Below are 22,835 nucleotides of genomic sequence, written 5' to 3'. Positions count from 1 at the left end.
CTTTGTCTCTTTGTGTATAATCTACAAGGCTACACTCATCACATGCAAAATACATGTCATGTATTTGACATTGATGATACCGGGCATGCGTTTACATTAATATTGGCAGAGGCAATGCGAAATAAAATGTATGTGGCACCTTCGGCACGAAGTGGAATTGCACATATCTTTTTTCTGTGCTACATTCTGCAAATGCATCTATATTTTTGTTATTTAAGTAGATTAAGCCCACTGAGCTATATAGCTATTTTTCAAAAGTGACTTAGCCACCAATGATAGCTCAACTTAGTGGCATATCATGTGGAAATGTATATCAGCCCAATACTCTAAAGGCATGTTTTGAAATGTGGAGGGAGAAACCGGAGGACAAAAATTCAAACTCCAAATATACAGGCGTCAGGGTCGGAATCGAACCCACGACCTCCAGTGTACCAGGCGAGGTAGTTAACATCTCACCACCGTTCATAATCAACGATTTTTGGGTTTAGATCGCGTTATTTATAAATGTGTCGTAACCCTCCACCACCCGACATGGCCAATCAGTAAAAAAGTGTCACGTTGACAAAAGACAAATAGTTCACTGCTTTAGCCCACCGGTGTGTTGAAGCGTGAAACCACAACATTTACAATTTGAGTACGACGTTTCGCTGGTAATTGCATCCAGCATCATCGGGCAATTCGCCAGAATGTCCATTCTGGCGAATTGCCCGATGATGCTGGATGCAATTACCAGCGAAACGTCGTACTCAAATTGTAAATGTTGTGGTTTCACGCTTCAACACACCGGTGGGCTAAAGCAGTGAACTATTTGTCTTTTGTCAACGTGACACTTTTTTACTGATTGGCCGTGTCGGGTGGTGGAGGGTTACGACACATTTATAAATAACGCGATCTAAACCCAAAAATCGTTGATTATGAACAATATTGGTCGCGAAAGCCTACGTGTTAATCTCACCACCGATTAATATTCAGGTTTAGTTTTACTCATTTTAATCCAACTGTGCTATCAGTGTCACGTGAAAAGAGACAGGGAAATCCATGCAAGACTCTCACAGAGCGGGGTTCGAGAAGGGTTAACAGAACGAGACTGGACGAGGAGACATGTCCCCACACGCCCCACTACAGACAGATTCACATGTCCGTGACAGTTCGCGCAACAGTCTTACTTCCCAGCGATAGAATTTAGCCACAGCGGAAAACACCAAAATATAACATATCTATATAAAGTCCGAATAAAAAAAATCAGTTTTTTTGGGATCCTGAATAATTATGATCTACTCTTAGTAAACTATATTTCACAGTTTAAATGACGGTATTGATATACTGTTAGCAATTCCATGACATAGTACAACGTTCTGCCTAGAAGTAGATTTGTGAAAAAAACAATGATACCAACAAACCTGCAAATTCGTTTTTGGGAAAAAGATCCCAACGTAAGAACACGTACAGAAAGCAGGAATCTCTCTATGTGTGTGTGGGTGCACGTGGTCTATGCAGCAACAACAACACACCCCCCTCCCACCACCCCAAAGTACAATAAATCAGTAATTTAGAAAATCAATTACCTGCAGGTTAGCGTATCTGCATTGTATTTTACAGTAACCAGGGTAGTAAAATGCACAATGAATGTGTGTTTGTGGCCTTGCAGTGCCAAGATAATGCTAGCTTAAAAAAATAATCAAAATTTACACTAAAAAAGTGAAGACCAAAAGCCATCACGAGTTAAATCTGAATGAAAAGTAATTTCTATAATAGGAATATATTATGATGTCAAAAGAAATGCATTCATATGAATGTAAAACTACACATATATATGCTGCCAAAACTAGAGCGTATTTAATTAGATATCTTGTATGTGGAAATCTGCACATAATTAGCCTCGCCTAACATTTAATTATCTTTATTCCAATAAGGTACGAATGCAATTTTGGAATACAAATGCTTGTTCGCTGTCGTGTCATTTACTGCACAACCCATTCACGCCTCTCGCTCGCGGAATGCCTCAAATGGACTCTAGAATCTGTATTCTTGCTGTGCGACGACCGTATGACAAAATGAAAACTACACGTGACTTACAGCCCTTGTCAAAGCTAATATAATATACTGCCGCCTGTAACAAAGCAGCGTGAGCAGCCGTGCACCTCAGGCCCACCATCACACAAAGCCAAGCCACAGGGGACACGTGGGGGTTAAAGCGAGGGTCGGGACATGACACGTGTGTTTTATAGCAGCAAGTGCTGTAGAAACAAGCCCGTGTTTGACACAATGCACACACAGCACAAAGCCACCGTAAGACAAATGCCCGCCCCGTAAGCGGTTGCCTGTGTGAGCGCCAGAAAATGAGGTCACTACCAGATCCCCGAATAATCTATGTCGTCACCCCAACTGCTCTCTGCGGGCATTTAGATGTTGAAACAACAATGGAGACACGGAACCATTACGAAGGTTATCAATATTGACGGATCCAGGAATCATTAGGCATTCATCCGTGTTAGCAGCGTACGTCAATGCGAGTCAATACGTTTGAGGGCGATAGAGAAATCAAGATTTAATTTCAGGACATAGATTGAGGGCTTGAGTGACAATTCAGTGCACCCTTTGTTTTCTAATGGACGTCCTTTTTTTGACAGACACGACTCGATCTTAAAGAGCGATATCAGCGAACATTTTGTCTCCAATAAATGATGGCGTAATGGAATAGAGTACACTGTCACATGTGGTGAACGTATTTAATGCCAAACGTCATCAAAATCTAAAACTTGCTCAAGGTAATGAGACAGCAAGATGATATTTACATATATCAAGTTTATGCCACTCGTCAGGTGGGGGAAAGTTAAAATTCCGGTCAGGAGTGAACTCAAATTAATTAATTCCTCCAGGCTCAATCAAATGAATTCCACGTTGTCAGAAGTCAACAATGGTTTATAATTCATATTCTTTGGGTCTTTTGGTAAATTCACGTTGAACAATTTTTTTTCTACAAAAAACTACGACGTTTCAATCGCAACACGAGCAATTCCTCCTGATGACGATTGCTTGTGTTGCGATCGAAACGACGTAGTTTTTTTGTAAAAAAAAAATTGTTCTACGTGACTTTACCGAAATACCCAATGAATATGAATTCCTGCAGTCATGAAAGCTTTTAAGTCAAGATTTAATGGTTTGGAATGTAAAATTTATACTTCGAGGAGATGCGCATCTCCCCGTGGCTGTTTGCGTGAGAAATCATTTTTGCTTTGACTGTTTGTGTAGTACTCTTTTACCAACACGTGTTCGCTCAAGGTAATGAAATTCCTGAAATACCATAAGAATAGCATGTAGAATATACTTGGAGATATTTTTTGTCTGAGGTGTAAGGTCTCATTTACAATGAAACTTACCCACGAGTACTATGATTGACAGACTGACTCCCAGATGGACAAATTAAGATGTAATAAAAAAATAAGTGAAATAGACCACAAAATTACATAAAGTAATACATATTATTTTGTTATTCATGAAACAGTTCATTTCTTGAACAATATTTGCATTGGGATCTACAAATGAAATACACCTTACAAATATACATTTTTTCAATCTTAATTTTGGAGCTTTCGTGACTGCAGGAATTATTATTTGGTTCTTTCGGTAAAGTCACGTATAAAGATAAAATAATAAATTAAATAATAGCATACGAGCAATCATCATCAGGTATAATGAAATAGCGACATAAAATCTAACCAGAAAACTATAGACAGACATATAAGCAGACAGATATCACCAAGATACATAGAGCGAGCAACACAGGTACAGAGATGGGTGATCGTCTCTGTGGGGTGGCCTTAAATAGACAGAGGGGGGCGGAGGCAGCGAGAGGGAGGGGTTAGAGACAAAATTTACATGTCAATGAGTACGAGGAGACGCGTAGAGAAGTACGCAGGCTTATACATTTTTTATTTATGATTTGCTTTCCCAGTCTGGACCATTATTTAACGTATATATCTAAATGTAAAGGTGCAGCCCTGCAATGTCTTGCTCACACCACTGATGTGGATGTTGTGAGCGTCGATAGAGGTCTCAGGGCACTCCGAGCTCCATAACCCTGCTGATGAAGCGGTTATCGCCTTGCTCGTCGAGACAAGTGGACAATTATTATAAATAAAATAACCACTGAGGGTGCCAGGACTTCTGCGAGAGGAAACGCCGTGGTGGCGAGATGTTGACTGCCTAGCCTGGTATACAGGAGGTTGTGGGTTTGATCCCGATCATGACACCTGTATATCTAGATGTTCTCCCCCGTGGTCGTGTGAATTTTTCTCCAGGTCCTCCAGTTTTCCCTCCATATTTAGAACCAACATGCGTTTCTAGTATTTAGCTGCTAGAAATGTCCACATGATAAGCCACTTAATTTGGCTATCACATGTGGCCAGGTCGCTTCTGAAAAAGAGCTATAGAGCTTAGTGTGCCTTATCTGGTAAAATGAAAATAGTTTCGTTCGGCGTAGCCATTTATACAGCTGGGTGGACAACGGAGAGGGGATTAAAAAAAAAACTCGCCCATTGCTTCAACTGCTGCTCCAGGAGATTAAACAAATGACGCCTGGGAGTCCAGAATGCTAACAATTACACCACGGCAGCAGCGCCAAGTTATATATGTAGAGAAAGCTATATATGTATATATATAAATAAACAAGTACATTGATGCTATTTAATACATTTTCAGTATGTACTTCAAGAATCAATGCTGAAATAAACCCATTATTTGCGGCAGAATGGAATGCTTCAAGTACAGCTCAACTAAATCAATGCTATCCTGGCAGTGATCAAAAAATGCGAGAATTAAACCAACAGCAATAGGAGCATGCCCATACTATTTCAGTCCTGCAATACTTTAGATAGTGATATAAACTCCAGTGATAATTAAATGATTATGCTGTGCTGTGTGTGTGGTATCTCAGATTACTTAAAGGGATCTGGAAAAAAATACAATTCCGCAGGTACTGACAAATTCAGGTTTTTTTTATCAGGTGGCAGTGCACTGATGTGTTTCTGATTATGAAAATTATTAAATAGCGGCAGTGTATGAAAAATTAACTAAACGTAGCAGGTGTCTCACTTCAGTATTTTTATTTTCTGGGGTGTACAGATGGCTTTGACTCGTGCTATTAACCGTATCCAATATGGCATTTTGCTATTATAGGTAGAGTGGCTATAAGAGGGGCAATGTTGCATTGACCTTCTGGGAATGGCTTAAGGGAGGCATTATTCCAACACAAGAAAGGCATGCCAAAATTATTCACCGCATTTTTGAGGCTTCTCACAAAAGCACGCAATTACAGTGCATCACTTCGCTGACCTACAAGAGGATTCCATTTTTTTTTTTATCTCTGGTCAAATACAGAATACTGGGTTAAGCAAATGCACGGATTGATGATAAAAAAATATTAAGCCAAATTCTACCACTAATGTGCAAGATAATTGTGGCAAATGCTGATTCTCATTGTGGACATGTCAATTGAGCTATTAAAACATCTCAAAGGATAGCAACACATTTTTATGTAGTTCACATTAAATCAATCCGTGTCATCTCAATGTGGACTTTCTGATGATTCAGGCAGGCAACTATAGCCAGCTGCACAGAATGTGCATTATGGTTAAACTGCATATGCCATTGATAAATCTAAATGAGTAATATCCAGCTGGAGCACTTATTTCCATGTGAACATGACTAATTATTTTATGATCCTTTTGCCTTGCATTATCTTGTTTGAAATGCCATGTACTGTTTGCTCATATGTTTATATGTCTTACACGTTCATTCGCCCGTGGATTTTATTGTTCCTACAACATGAGTATCGCAATAACACAAGTCAATTCATTTTTTGGAAGCTGCCATGTGGAGGGACATATATAAATGTGAACATTGTCACAGAAGGCGCGTAAACTTTTCACGGCATTGCCCTTGTGATGGGATATTGCATTCTGCATGGTTTAACGTTGTCTCCCGGTGAAAACCTGCCTTATTTATTCCATTATTGCAAATGTATGCCACTTACTGAGAATCAATCAAAATAATCGTGCAGCCAGCTCTTTCAATCATTGCAGTGCTCCACCGTCACTGCATCTGCACAGTGCAGCGGCAACAGCAATTTACCTTACAACTCGCCGCTGCAGTTTTTCAATGACAAAGGCGCAAACTGAATGAACAGAAAAAACCAGACCATTAAATTCATAAGTACCATCTATAGGTGCCGATGAATGAATATTCCATGAGCTTACATTTTAAAATGTATCCAAATCCGAGAAAGAAGATTTTTACATGTTGAAAAATTGGCAGGTGTAAATGTGTATTCAGATTGTCGTAACATTTTTTTTAAATGGGTAAAAAATAACACAAGCTATTCAACGCACACACCTTTATTTGCACTTAAAAGTAGAAGATACATTATTTTGACCCCGGAATTAATGAAACTACATGAGCTCAATAAAAGTGGGGGGCTTGCATAAAGAAAATGAAACATATCACCTTTTATTGAGCACATCAAATTTTACTATTTCCGTGGTGAAAATATTTATTTTCTACTTTTGAGTGCAAATAAAAGTTTGTGTGCATTGAAAATCTTGTTTTTATTACCTAATAATAGTTTTTTTCGGTGTACTTGTTCTTGCGCTAAGGAGAAACAGCGGCCGCTTCGGCGCCATGACGAGCGGTGATAGAAGCGCGATTCTCATTGGTCAGAGGCTGGCCAGCAACAGCCGCTGTGATTGGGCCACACGTTTGCCAAACGCCGTCGGCGGGCGCGACCATTCGTGATTTAAAAAAAAAAGGGGGGGGGGTGGAATCTACGATTATAATTATTAATGAGTTAAATATACGATTATTAATTAGTAAAGTGTACGATTGTTAATTAGTAAAATTTAGGATTATTAATCAGTAAAATATACGATTATCAATTAGTCAAATGTACCATTATGAATTAGTAAAAGGTAGGATTGCTAATTAGTAAAATTTTGTTAAAATTACGAATCGGACCACATTTTTTAAAATGAATTCTTGAATTGTCACACGAAGCGGCGAGTCTGCGTATAACATTTCAGCTCGTGAGGCTTCGTAGATCCCAAGATATTAAGCGTCAAATATTCCTAAGCATATCAACGAACAACAGGGCGAATTCAATAAAAGTTCGTAATTAAAAAAATAGTACATTTGTGAAAAACTATAGAATCCAAGTGAAAAGCTACATTTAACATATATGCACCAACAGAATGTTTGTATTATCTTTAGATTTTTAAAAAATTAAATAATCACTCTGTTAACAGAGGTGAAGTCACTTTGTATCCATAACGTGAACCAAATTGAGCCAGCACAGCTTTAACCAGTGTGTTCACGCCACATGTCGCCAATAGCTACTGCTCAGAAATGCACGTAAATACATCAACCAATAAATTTACCCTACCAATATTATACACTCCCAAGCACTGGTGCTCCAATAAACTCAGTCAACTCATACTACTCATTTCAGCCTACATTTGTGCAGTTCAATTAAAAATAAAACTGTATGGCCAATGCCTATTAATGGGTTCAACCTGTTTCCTTATATGTGGACAAACAACTTTGTCATTATGGAAATGCAGGCCCACCATAAAAAAAAACTATAATCTTACTGGGTGCCCCATTTCACTGCTCATCAAGGGAAAGAGTGGTGGTGAGCAGTCATGCATTGTGGCCACTGACTGATGTTAGCTCACACGACTTGGCCATAGATGAAGACACACCATGTGCACTTTTGTCTGCCACTCAGCTAATTGCCCCTAACTGGAACAATACATTTAAAAAGGTAATGGCATGAAAGGCGAAAATAAAACAAGTAGGTATTTGGCGAAGAAATTCTGCAGTAAATTTCATCACGTGAGAATAACACATTAACTAGCTGCGATTAGAAAATAAGTATGCAACTTTTAAAAAGAAGTTGCATTCCAGCCCGACATTTTTTCTGTGATGTGGGGTGATGTATTACCCCTTTTAAAAGCTACAACCCAGCGTGCAAACATGCGAACCTTTGCGCGGTCCACGATGCTGCACTCAAAATAAGCGGGGTGTTAACCGCGGCGTGTGCTCGACACACATACCCCGCGACGCGCGCCGCTCCTACTGCTGCTGCTGAGGCTGCCTAATTGAGAACTATTTATGTAGGTCAGCACTCGCCTGGAACGCTGGCAAGTCAACGCCACACAACCGAGGGGGGACCATTTGTCACTCTCTCGCGTGGGTGTTGGTAAGTGTCTGCATGCATGCTCGACAGCCCTTGCTGGGCAGGCTGTAGGGGCTCCTGTGTGCCGCTTTTCTTCCGCACACCGCCGGCGTGTTGGGAACGGTTTTCAGAAATGAAAATCTACGGGCCAAAGACCAATTGGTTTTGTTTTGCTAGGCAGAGCGTTGTGCTTTATTAAAAAAAAATCACAGCACCACAGCACAGAGCCCAAAGGCTCAACATGCCAAGCAGCCAGCAATATACACCACATTTAAAGGAGTTATTGAAAATCGTTAATTTTTCTGTTAAATTGAGCAAGGTTTTAAGAACTTGGGAAAAGAGGCAATGGGAGGGAATTACGAAGTTGAGCAGCGCGTAGAGAGACCTGCGGTCGATTGGTTGAACACGGTATGGACAGTGGCGGCTCCTGCAAAATCTCTCAGGGGGGGCAAATGTCTGGATGATTGATAAGGATAAGGTCCACCCATGCAATGGATAAATTAACAGCTTAAGCATGTAAAGGCAACTTCACTTCTGTAATATTAATGAAAAATAAAGTGACTCTTACAATACATCTTGTTTGTTTCTATACTCACTATTAAAACAAACCACTCAAGTTTCTTTTATTAAAGATTCCACTAGGTGGCGACAAATAAAATTGTTGACTGAAACGTGCTTACGTATGATGACGTAAGCACGTTAGGGCGAGCCCTCCCGGAAGCCATAGAGAATGCATTGCAGCGCCCCCGTTCGAAAAAAAACATATTTGAATGTAAGTCTATGGGACCACTCGGGGCGATTCTCAGCTGGAGGGAAATCGCCCAAAAAGAGGCGGTACTCCACAGAACGTAGCATGACGCTGATTGGACTATATCCAGAGGCACAGTGACGGCTAGCGTGACTCTGTGGTTGAATGACATTGGTGGTGCGTCGCCCAATCGCCCTAATGAAGAAACCGCCCCTGGGTATGGATAAGACAAAATAGTCACTGCTGTAGACTCAGTCCTAGGAATGTATATATTGAACCCCCCAGCGATTCGATGACCTCAATGATCGATTTTTTCGTCTCGTTTTAACGGTCTTGTTTCTATTCTCTCTCTCTATATTGTTATAGGTTACTCTCTTTGGTAGTGTGAGTCAATCTACTAGCCTAAAGGTAACATCGAATATCATTTCCATATGTGCATGAGATAGGATGCATTGCAACTGATTTCGTCAAAGGTGTAATTTGCATACATCTAAATAACTTGTTCTCTCACACACCTGATGAGATGAATGTGGTGTGAGTGTAAGAATATATTTTAATCAACAAATTTACACATCGTTTAATGCCTAGGATTATACAGGCCAAACGGTACCAACTATGGGACTAGGATAACACGAGGATGTCACATTTTTTGTTCCAGTAGTCAAATATCACAAGGACAACAACTTCTTAAAATAAACGACACCAATTGACTTTCACAGTAATTTCACAGTAATTATAATTATAATTACTGTTTCACAGTAATTATAATTATAATTACTGTGAAAGTAATAGTCTTACAATGCATTTAGATGCAGAATTATGTCCATTCTAGATGGTGCATCTTGGTCGCGAGAATGGATGGTGGCATATGGTCAAGAATAATGATGGAGTGACAGCCAATGAAGGGGATATCCGTCAAATAGGATGTCATCTTCTTGGTTCTTTCGGTAAAGTCACGTAGAAGGGAAGTAATAAAATAATTAAAAAAAATAAAAAAAACATGTGAGAATTATATTATATTATTTTATTATGTTTTATTTGTATTATTATTATTACTTCATTACTTCCCTTCTACGTGACTTTACCGAAAGAACCAAGAAGATGAATCCCTGCAGTCACGAAAGCTTTAAATAAAAAAATAGGATGTCCTTCGAGGAGATGGAGCACTAAAATCAGTTCTTGTGCAGGCAAAAGGCAAATGATCGTGAAAGTTTGCGGCTAGGGCAAGATTTCATTCAGCAGCGGATTGACCAAAGTTGATTATGATAACATATATTTCGCACACCTCCAATTAGAACGGTTGGCTATGTATGGTGCGAAAGAAGTTCAACATACATACATATAGGGCATATAGCCACCGATGCTCTTCATATACAGTACACACCACGTAAGTTGCATACTAAATCTATGCTATGATATTCCGTAAATTTCACTGCACCGTCATATAGACTTTTCAATGTAAATGCCATGAGACGGCACGACGAAGATAAAAGTTGTACGCTACAAAAATAAATTTGTGTGCAAGGTTAAAAAGCATTGGGTTTTAAACGGCAGCATAGTGTTTATGAGAGATGATAGCCAGGACATGCTGGTGCTCGGCACTTCATTATGACTCTTGCTGTTTTGCAAATCACTGGTGTAGAAAATTGCATCTTAGTGTTTGGAACGTGCGTGATAAGCCACAAGCCACATGCAAATGAAAAGAATCCGCAGTGAATATGCTAGCCGAATTGCACACATTACTCTTCTTTAAAAATAGATTTGATTTAGGGTGCTTGAAATAAAATAAAATAAGCCCTTGCAATGTTGTTAATGTCATTCAGACAGAGTCTTTTCGGGACAAAAATTATAAATTTATACTTAAAATGGAAAGGTGCTGAAATGTGTAAAGAAAATATATGTTTGTGTTGCAGAATGTAATGTAAATATTTGGTGTAAAATGCAAATCAAGCATCATAAAAAAAATTATATATATAAAAAATGCCATCCAATTATAACATAATGTTTACCCGTATCAAGTACCTTAAGATGTGCATTTATTATAAAATATTTGCATTTATAATAATTTAGTAGAATATTAATTTAAGTTGTTCAATATCGATTACATTTCAATACTGTAAAATGCGGTTAAATAAAGGCCATCAGTACAATGAAAACAATGAGCTTTTTTGAAAAATATTGCATTCTTAAACGATCTAGGCTAAATTGGGCCACACATTACAATGTATATTTCACGACTCTTTAAACACCTGAAAAGAAAGGGAAAAAATATATACCAAAATGCATTTTACTTAAAAGGCCACTATCCATATAATATTAATGACAGGACATTACGGAAACTTGCAAATTCATACTCACAGGCTTTGTAAATGTCAGTTGGGATGTGAATCGCGGAGTGATTTTTATCCACAGAGAATCCAAACGCCGAGTCTTGCTTAAACGTCGGCTCGATCCGCGGAGAATGAATCTCATGTTCTTCCTCCTCCTCCTCCGAATCCTGAGCACACCCAGATACAGTGTTCAGCATTAATTTTGTACAATTTCTCGCGAGTATCAACACAACAGTTCAACTGGGAGAAATGTTGGCTTTATTAATTGCGTTTACATAGGGTCAGCAGACATATGATGAGTAAATGTCAAAAAGAAGGAAAGAAAGCATTCACTCATTCATTGTATGAGTGAGCAGCAGAAATGGTGCACGGAGGAGGGCGGGGGGCAGGAGAGAACGGGCAACATTCATAAACCATTACAGGCGAAGTAACCATTACACAGTATCTGTAATGACACATTCGGTTAACTTCACCCATTTCAACCACGATAAGGAGTGCACTTTGTAATGGTGTTCTCCTGTAACCTACCACGAAAAAGGCACCAGTGGCCTAAGACAACGGAGATAGAACAACGATTTCGCTAAGAAAGACAATCTCGCCAATGCCGCGTCGTCACTTAGGGTGATATCTCGCAAGTCTTTGACATTCACGGGGAGGGGTTTCTTGAACTTTGGGATTAGCCGTCTTAATTCTTTAGCACGACACGTGCGATTCCGATTTTCTCAAACATTCTCCACCATTCGTTTAAGCATTTATCAACAACACATTGTTTGCCGATGCTATGCCGGTAGTCGTGCACGAGCATAATTAATTGGAAGAAAAAAAAAGATACGTGACGTTTCAGGTAAAAGTCCTTCTTCATAGCAGATGTTACGTTTCAATTATCTTTTTTCAAGCAGTGTTGTTGACAATTGTGTTGATATGTCAATAAAGGTGGGATTTAGTTCCATATTGTTTAAGTGCAACATTTGTGTCTTTGCAACCTTTGTTAATGAGATATTTCTCACACCAATTTTAAAACACTCAAACAACCAGTTTATTTTTTTTCCATTAAAAGCGTTGCTATTCCGTTTTACTCACACGGTAAACGATTTGCTCAAAATGCTCACTAATCCCAAATTTCACAACCCACTGAACCCCGTGACCTTAAAAATGAAGCCTTCTAATAATAGGCAACCTTCAGGTCAATGGAGTTGCAAATATATGTGCTGTCCACACTATAGTCCCCATGTAACATTGGATAAGACTACATTTGCTGATGCTTCTTGGCATTTACGAACATTATGCTGCAGGCTTTCCAACCATGGAGACAAAGCCAGAGAGCCAATCCACAGTAATAGCTCTGTGCTTGGGCAGATGCGAGCTCTCATAGGGGTCTTTGTGTATGCCAATGTTCCATGCCAACTTTACCCGGCCCACCAACTATCCCACCAACTCCCCTACCTCACGACTACCCGGAATATTTATTTTTTAAAAGACAAACGTTGGGCTGAACGCCGAAAGAGAATGTCAATGTTAACAACCATCATTTTGTCGTTATCGCAAAACTATTACCAGATAAGCCCGGTGCAATCTGCAGCAAAGAAATGCACGGCTAACGGTGGCAGGAGAACATGTTTCACTCAAACACATTTAGTGACCACTTGAACGCGCTTGACATTCTCGACATGCAACGTGAAAAACAATACTTTCAAAGGCCTAGCACCCAATTGTAACACTGTATTCGCGACATCACACGGAGGTTATTGCGTGCGACATCACGGGTCTTGTGATTCAGCGCCGACTGTCACGATGATTGCACCTTTTCCCACTCTGACAGCAGTGGATATATATATAGATTTTAAAATCTTTGAAACCTTTTTTCCTCCTCCAAAAATCATTCTGTTGCCATTAAGGAGACACAAAAAGTATTCATGGAATCTATAAGTGCAAAGTTTTGGATGGGAATACCCTGGGAAGTCAAATTCAGTTGCAGGACATTAGTGAAATATTTTGATATTAATAATGATAATTGGGTTACGCTTTGTAAATCCAGTACTAGATGAAGGCTTCCCGGTATAGAAATCCGTGACATGTAAACATGGCAACAATTTCACTCAGGTCTTTCAAAAAGGAATATTATACCTATAATATTAAAGTATATAATTTAACTATGCTTTTTTAATGTTATTTTGCTAAATCTCTATAAAAACAATGAACGTGTAGATTTAGATAAACGTTTTTGAAGGATATCATGTCCTCTTCGTTGATGCTTAGAGAATATGCATGTGGGCATTTGTCATTCATGATTTTGATGTAAAATATGCTTTATATATTATTTCAATTATGTATGAAGTTTAGACACAGTTGAGTTTTATCAACAATCATGATTAGTGACATCAGAAACAATCCAGTATTTTGTAGACTCGCTAATCCTACGGTTATTCCATAATCTTGTCACAAAATCGCCACTGTTACAATCACAAAACACAATGCCACTTAATTTCACCAGGGTAAGGGCCCATCGGGATATCAAGTCTCCTTTGTTAGGGGGTCCTCATAACATGCGCATCGGCAGTCAACTTGTGGACAAATCCCTTGTCATTTTTATGCGAACGGCAATGGTAATTCCTCATATAACTCGACATTAAAACATCTTAATGTGCCAATTAATTTAATCTAGATACCAAGTAGTGTGAGAGATGCTGCCATGGTATAATGGTTAGGGGTCGTCCATAAATGACGTCACGCGATTTTGGACGATTTTTAACCCCCCCCCCTCGTCACACGGCGTCACAAAAAGTCAGACCCCCCCTCAAATATGACGTCACAAAGCTCTGCCCCCCCCCCCCCCGCCAAAAAAAATAAAACATGCTTCAAATCGCTTTAAACTATTGTCATTGTAGTGCGTATTTAATGTGGCGCTGCACTCTGATGTTGTAGGAGAAAACATTTATTAAAAAGTCTATTTAATTAAGTAGAACGTGTTCAAACCCCCCCCACCCATCACACATCGTCACACATGTCTGACAGCCTCCCTAGGTACGTGACGTCATTTATGGACGACCCCTTAACACACTGCACTTGCAATTCCAGAGGTCGCCTGTTCGATCACGGCAGTTATGACAATAGTCAAGTTTCTGAAGATCCCCTGTCCTCTGTCCATCCAGCAGTATAAATGGGGACACCACAGTGAGTTGATCAGGAGGTCGCATTTGGTGCAATAAAGCATCAGTGCCCCCACCTCTGCTGAGATATTGGGCCAGCATGGAAGAGATACGCCCTTTTAACGGAGCCCCTTCCGCCAGTCACGGCGGCGAGCAAGGAATGTCAGGGCTGCGTCTTTACCTTTATCTTTTTAATACATAGTCACGAAGCAATATTCATCATGCGTGTTCTCCAGTCCTCTATACACTTGCGGATGAATAAATACGTTTTTTGCGCCTGAGCTTGTAGCTCCCAACATTAAGTGGACATTGCCAGCAGGAAATGGGGCATGACGAATTTCACCTTGCCCTGCAGTCTCGCGTATGAAAATAGCCACGTGATTTTCTTCTTTTTTTTACAATTGCGGCATCCTGGCGACATTGAGCGTCGTGCTGCTACCCCCCCGCCCCAAGTGCAAGAGTGCAATCAGCACTTATTAAATAAATGACAGATGAAATGAAGTCTTGTTTTTCTTGAATTTTTTGGCGTTTAAAAATAATATTAAAATAAATCAATGTTGTTCCGAAATGTGATTATTTTTTTGCGGAGGATATCAAGGTAAAAAAAAACAATTTGCACCCAGCGGTGAAAGTAAATGCAACATGAAAGTGGTCAAAAATCTTATAAGCCCCTCAGGGAAAGATATTCAGTCATTTAGCAGAAAACAGCCTGGAAGCTCATTATCATTATCGTATTCATCTCCCTGGACTTTCAGCATGCAGAAACGGCTGCCACCTTCCTTTGCACTGACTGATATCGTAGACAACAGCAGGTCGATAAGCTTTTCCCTGCTGGGACGCCAAACCTTCGGCTGCAACAGAATTATTTATTAAAAGCCTGATGGAGGCTATGATAACACTGTTATCTGTAACATGCCTGGCTGGTTTAGCCAGATGGATTGGAGGCGACACTACACATGGGAATGGCAGCAATATGGCTGTTTCAGGAATAAGTGTCCGCGTTATTCCTTTGAATTTTTATTTTCAGACATTAAATCGTAGCCAGGAGCTTGCCTATTTAAAACTATATTTAACTTCATTAGCATTTCCCCGCTGAGCAGCGCTACACATTAAAAACATGCACTCTGTAATGACAGAAATTGAGATCTCTATACCTGCTCTCCGTTGCCCACTGAATATTCCTCTTCAAGCTCCTTCTTCGCATTATAATAAAGCATATCTTCTTCCTACAAACAAGAAGCAATCGTTAGAAATTCGATAGTGCAAAGGTATATTCCATAGTATGCAAACATTGCATGTGCTATTAATAATGTGCTTGTTCACCCGAGAATTCCTCACCGAGTCTCATGACTTTTTAAGGAGGGTCCTGGTCATTCCAATTAGGTCATTTAGAAGTAAATTTTTGAGAATTGGGATTTTTTTTTTACCAATACCGCACCAGTTGTGGTATACGCATTTTAGCTATGGAAGGAAACCCAGAGAATACGGAGGAAGGCAATGCAGAAGAGGGAGAGAACGTGCACACTCCACGCGGAAATGTGTCAGAGTCGGGAATCGAACCCAGGCCCCTTCTTGCTGTGCGGCACGAGTGTTACCAATGTGCCATCTAGCCACCCAAAACTTTACAAATGAAAAACCACTCAAGCAGCAATTCCATTTAAACATTTAAACATATTTTTGAAAAAAAAAAGCGCAATTGGATATAAATTAACCAAAAAAAAATGCTGCACAATTACCAGCAATGAGATATACGATGGCAGTTTCTACTCCTGCATAAAAATAGTAAGACATTTTTAAATGCTGCTCAGCACCCTGAAAAAAATAAATACTTCTGCCGATGCCTTTGAAATATAAATCAGGGCTGATCTTGGACTTCATGAGGATAGATGAAGCCTGGGGTTTGAGCTGCACACATATAGGCATGAGAGCCAGGGCGTGCCGCAGTAAGCCCAATGGTAGGGGGCTGTCAGGGAGGCATGAATTCCCGTGTCATTGTATAAGACGCTCCTTCTCCTGTGCCGTGGGAAGCCAAAGCAGTGGTAACAATAACTGGCAGCTCATCTTCAGAAATCCAGGCCTCGTCTTCCAATGAAGTGTACGCCTCAATAAAAGTCACTCAAATGGTGAGTATAGAATCATGGAATTATCGAAAAATAATAACCCTTCGCCATTCTAACAATGAGATATGCCAAATAAAACAAATTGTCATTACAATTGTTGTTTTGATAACAATTGATTACCGATTGGCTGTGTCAGGTGATGGTGGGTTATCGACACATTTATATTTACGCGATCTAACCCAAAATAACTTTTGTTATGAGCACGTCAAACTTGCAATCTCGATGTCGCCGGTTTTGTCTCCTGGCGCAGCAGTTTAAACGACGGACAAGTCGTATAAATACCCCCCTCTCTGGGCCCCCCCGCCCCCTCTCTGCCCCCCCCCAGCAATACAGTATGAATGGGCATGTCACAGTTCATTTCCAGGTCACGTGTGTGGTGGAGTAAACTGTGGTTATTTCCATCTTTTGCAAGTCATCTGGCAGAGTGTGGAAGAGGAGGCCAACATACCCTCCAGAGGGGCTCACGAGAGTTCCCCTCCAGAATCGGGTCTTCCACCAGCAGTGACACGAGGAGGCCATTGCAGGGCTGAACTTTTACCTTTATACTTTTTATTTATTTGGAATGTAATTATTATCCTCGATCGTGATTGAGGAATTGTGAGGATTTTAGTCACTGATTTAAAGCTTTCGTGACTGCAGGGATTCATCTTCTTGGTTCTTTCGGTAAAGTCACGTAGAAGGGAAATAATAAAATAATAAAAATAAAACATAATAAAATACAATTCTCACGACGTTTCCCCCTCCAACCCAGCTTAAATATACGCTCCAAGCCTGGGGTGTTTCATTCAGACGCTGTCTTCCCGACAGACCTGTTCTTCACCTGAGGACGGCTGCTTGCGTTGTGGCCGAAACGTCGTGAGAATTATTTTATTATGTTTTATTTTTATTATTTTATTATTTCCCTTCTACGTGACTTTACCGAAAGAACCAAGAAGATGATTTTAGTCACTATTTGTTTCATTTGGCAATGATTATTTTACCATTGTAATGTGTGCACAATGTAACGTCTCATGGCTGCCGGGTTTACATAAGCCAATTAAACACAACATACATACGAAAGAAAAAGAAGCCATTTCACAAATGATTCGATTTTTGAATGGCAAGCATAATTGATCTTGATCGATGAATCGATGCATCATTACATTTTTACTGTTCATTGCTACAATAATTTTAGCCTGATCTGGAAAACATATCAGCTTTTTGAAATAAATCAGAGCTGCAAGTCAGGTTCAGCTTAATCAGTTGAATATATAAGTGGAGCCACTTCAAGGTTAGCAAATACATGCCTGTGAGGGTGACTGATTGCGGAAATACTAACATTCTAAAGAAGCCAAAAATAGAAGTCAATGCATATACCGAGGGCCTCTGCACTAACACTTGGTACACAGTTTAAAAACAAATGGCAGAAAAAGGATCAGAAAAAAATCAATTGGAGGGCATCCGACGGCAAAGCAGGAGACAGGTGTGAGTTTATGCACGGAGCTGGAATAATATTGAGTGTAAGCAGATAAATGCTGAAAGCTCTCGCTAAACGCAAACATTTATTTCGCAGGATAACAGTTTTGGTTTAAAAAAACAGAAATGGAATAAAAATTCACAGAGATCTTTGTTGTTTACTTACCCTGAGATTGATTGTCATATCTACCAAACAACTGATGGCTTACTTTAGACTATGCTTTGTGAAGAAAACTTATACAAAAACCATGCCAACACTTTCTTGCGCAGTAAACAATGGAAAGGGCTGCATTGTGGTTTATTGCTGGGTTATCTCGATATCTGGGAACAAAAATTAATCCCTTCACAGGAACTTTGAAACCGCGAAGACAAATTCTTTCTCGTATAACACACTTTGGCAAAAACTGAAAACTTTTAGTTGTTAATGCATTGCATCAAAGTCAATCGGACATAGCAGAGGGACATTAGTAACATTGAAGAACACATTAGAACACGCTAATTTCAAACTAAATTTTTACCGGATTCTATTACTCTGCAGAGATTCTTGATAGGGAATCGCAGCATGATCACTTCACAGTCTCATCAAGCCCCCTTGCGCACGCACTTAACTTACATCCAATTACAATTAATAAAAATAGATTTTTTTATGAAATAAAATGTTTTATTGTTTAAAATTTTAATTCTTTTATTATTTCCCCTTCTACGTGACTTTACTGAAAGAACCAAGAATATAACTAAAATGTTATTTATTCTACGATCGGCCTGAATAAGTATGGCGATTTCCCTCATACGTGTACTCATGTCTCAGTTTTCTCCACAACTGCCATCCTGCTAAAGTGCGCTGAACGTTGTCGTTGTGCTATAACACACATTATATACTCATGCTACTGAATAAGATTGTTTTACAAAGTAATAAAGGATAATTTAATTTGATCAACACAGTTTATAAAAGTGCCACCTGTGCATTCACTAAGCATTTTTGTTTTAAAACGTGCACCACAATGAGGAGCTATCTGAGACATGGGGAAAGAAGAGGTAATAAAGGTGCAGGCGCAGCCCTGCAATTGCCCACTCACGCCAATGCTGATGGAAGGGCTTCCACTAACAGCTCCCTCGCTGGCCAGATGCCTTGGAAGCGGTGGGAGTCGTCATTATTGACCCCACCGTTATGCCGTCTGCCCAGAGCCGGCCCAGCCACTAAGCGACCCTTGCAATTGCATAGAGCCCCGTGGCCAGCAGAGGGCCCCTTAGAGTCACTGCTAGCTAGTGGGTGAAAAAAATCATACATCAAAGGGGCCTCCAACCAAATTTTGCTTAGGGCCCCCAAAGGTCTAGGGCCGGTTCTGCGTCTGCCTATCGACTAACCGTGGGGAACCCATTTCTCCTGCTGGGTCGACAGAGGCGGTGAGGGATTTAAGAAACTTGGTCTGTTGCTTCAACTGCCATTCCCAGGAAAATTAACTGGTGACCTCTGGGTATTAAGTTCAGAGTACTAACCATTACATCATGGCAGCATCCATGGAAGAAAGAATAATGTGCTAAAAATAGCAAAGATAAAGCATAAAAACTCCAGTGGTCTGAATGTGCAATGTTGCTCGATACAGTGTCTAGAATAAGCATCGCAGCTCCAGTTATAGGTAAGCATATTTAATTAGCTGGAAGTACGCTTCCTAAAATCTGTGAAAAGAGCGTCATAACTCATTTGATTCTTCAAGTACAAATACACATTCTGATTCTCTGCTCCCTTGGTTGACTATCTAAAGGCTAACAACAAGTCGTGTTAACATTACAAGATCAATCTAGATTTGAAGTTTTCTTGACTGCAGGGATCCATACTCTTTGGTTCGTTCGGTAAAGTCACGTGGTCTATTTAATTACATTTTATACCTACGTGACTTTACCGAAAGAGCCAACGAGTATTACAGGATCACACATTGAAATACAAGGCACGCTATAAAATCTAGACCTTTAAGAACATGACATTTCAAGTGAACTCAACATATATGTTTTATCCTATCATGGTTCTTCAATTTCACATTGGACAAACCATTTTCCCGACGCGAATTGTCATGGAATTGGATTAATTTAATAAGTTAATGAAAAAGCTTTTTTTTCTGGTTGCAGCGGATGCACTTATGCACACCTGATCGCACTCACAGCCACAGCTAATCTACCCACTAGAGTCAATTATAAACACGCCCCCCCCCCCACCACGCTATAAAGCACTTAATTTCCATTTTCATCCACCGTCAAAAAGGAGGTAAAAAGGAATTTGATCACACCGCAGTAATGCTCCATCTACGAGGGAGTGATGAACAATCAACCTTGAGACCTTTACCTTTAAAAAAAAACAAATTACTACACAATCAGAATTAAAGTGTTGGGCAGCACAATAGATTAAATGCACTTGCATTAAGACATGCTCCTGCCTGGTGATTTTGGAGAAAACCCGCCCCTCTAAAACCTGAATTGTCTTTTCCACAAACAAAACGTGACACGCACGGAATTTACAGCTCCACACGAGATCTCATTTCTGTGTTTGTTTGGGAGACATAAGACCTTTTCCGCAGACCAGCCATGCATAAATCCGGGGCACAAGGTAATTTTATAATGCTGCCTTTATTTGCACGTCAAATTCCCCTTCTCTCATTAACAAGAAAGTGTCATTTGCTCATAAGCATAAAATACATTGTTCTTTTATCAAAGCTCTCCAGCTGCTGCATGAACAATTTAATGGTGTGTGGCCACTGCTGATGCCAGATCGTAATTCACTTGTCAAATGCTATTTACATTAGCAGCATGTCCTCTTCCTACCTACTCCACAGTGGGAAATATTTTTTTCTCTTCCATGCCCAACAGCAGATACTCCGATTTTTATATGCAGAGCAGGAAATTCAAAACACGCAAAAGGGAGCAAGTCACCCTCACGATCAACAAATCGCATTCAAATGTAACGCCTACATAATGCAGCACAACCCGTTGAGCATAGACATCGCTGCAGTGATGCAAAACTATTATTTTTTCATTATTTTACAAACCTTTACACAAGTAAATAGTTATAATGCCCGAATAAGCTGTGCGACCAGTTCATCTCATACAACATTTGTGCTGTTACATTTTTTAATGTGTTAGGTTATTTTTTAATGTGAATGTATTTAAAAGCATTACGCTATTTAATGTCTGCAATGTTAAATCATTTCCACATTCACATTTTGTCAGTTTGGTCGGAAAATAAGTATTGAATCAGCGCACTTGCATTAACATCCACCCCATTATATGAAGATCCCCTTAAATATCGCTCCCTGAGCTGCAATATTTTTAATTGACCACGAGAAAAGGGCAATAATTTTGTTAAATATTCCAACATAATAGCGGTAAAATTATATAAAATCAACGAGTCCATTAATTGTGAACAAACCTCCAGCGTGAACCAGCCATGCCACTAACACATCAAACCCTCTTTGTTGCCACTAACATCAATTACGCCACTGAAAAAAAGTGTCTGTTGCAGTGTAAAGAGCGCAGTGCACAGAATGAATCAATTGTGGACAAGATCCAATGCTTTTAGCAGATCTGTAAATATTGATTCCGCTCTTTAGTTAATAAAATGGTAAAGAGGTACAAATAAAGGGAGGCACTGTGGAGTGAACGGTAGCCGTGGTGGCTCGATGTGGCGATGTTTGACGCCCTCGCCAGCCCTCACCTTGATGTTGTCGCTCCACTGGTGCGCTCTCTGAAGTTCTTCTGCAGTCCTGGCCAGCCTCTGTCCAGGCACACACGAGACCACCAGTGTGACACGTCACAAGTTCAAGTTAATTTATTAGGTATATCCCTTTGAGCCATTTGGCTCTTGAATCGGGTGCAACCGCAACAAACAAAAAACGAAAACATGAACAAAAAACATCTTAAAGTGAATATGTGACTAAGTGCAAACAGAAAATCCAAGAAAAGACAGCAAAATATTGCAGAAAAAAATCACCGTACACCAACGCTGTGTGCAAAAATCCCAGTGGGATGCAAGTCAAACAACCAACAACAACCACAAGACAACTTAGATTAAGGCCATCAGTCTAACTCTGTACTACAACAAACAAACATGGCTAAACCAATACACTTTTCGAAATCACCAAAATAAAGCCATGAAAGCAATGAAACAGTGATCATAGGAACTGTGACAGAATATAGTTTTGAAGCCGTTACAAAAATAAGAATAGGTTTTATCCTTTCTGGCAATAATGTAGGAGGTGTTAAGATATTCTAACACCAAATAGAAACCTTTTGCAAGGAATGAAGTAAAAAATGTTTCTATTTATTCTAGATTTGTAGTTTTCGTGACTGCAAGAATCCATACTATTTGGCTATTTATTTATTTATTTTCACCGACGTGACTTTACCGAAAGAACCAAAGAGTATAGGTATCTTTCGATTTAAAGCTTTCGTGACTGCAGGGATTCATCTTCTTGGTTCTTTCGGTAAAGTCACGTAGAATGGAAATAATTATTTTATTATGTTTTATTTTTTTATTATTTTATTATTTCCATTCTACGTGACTTTACCGAAAGAACCAAGAAGTATAGGTATCTATTTGGCGTTTGAACATCTTAACGCATGTTTTATTGCCAGAAAAGATAACACCTATTCTTATTTTTTTCATACTTTGATATTGGCAAAACGGTCCCATGCTATAGCTGCTCACCCCGAGCTATTAATGCTCTGATACGTGTGGCATCGTCTTTGTGCTGTTCGTCTTTTGGCATTCTCTGGTCTGACACTGATGAGACTAGGCCATAAAGAAGGCTGTCTCTG

At 39.7% G+C, this 22,835-nt stretch overlaps 1 protein-coding gene across 1 annotated transcript in view; it reads right to left on the bottom strand.

Annotated features, from left to right (window-relative positions):
- LOC144934784 (voltage-dependent calcium channel subunit alpha-2/delta-2-like) overlaps positions 1–22,835 on the bottom strand; it is a 148,556-nt gene that overhangs the window by 82,482 nt on the left and 43,239 nt on the right. The window contains exons 4-6 of the mRNA XM_078860929.1: positions 21,733–21,792; positions 15,609–15,680; positions 11,337–11,475 (exon numbers count right to left, since the gene is read on the bottom strand). Coding sequence (XP_078717055.1) covers positions 11,337–11,475; positions 15,609–15,680; positions 21,733–21,792 — 271 coding nt within the window. The remainder of the gene's footprint in view (positions 1–11,336; positions 11,476–15,608; positions 15,681–21,732; positions 21,793–22,835) is intronic.

Source organism: Lampetra fluviatilis, chromosome 11 (genome assembly GCF_964198595.1).
Source record: "Lampetra fluviatilis chromosome 11, kcLamFluv1.1, whole genome shotgun sequence".
NCBI lineage: Eukaryota > Metazoa > Chordata > Hyperoartia > Petromyzontiformes > Petromyzontidae > Lampetra > Lampetra fluviatilis.
The sequence above is the reverse complement of the archived record's forward strand: the minus strand, read 5'-3'. Positions and strand labels throughout refer to the sequence as shown.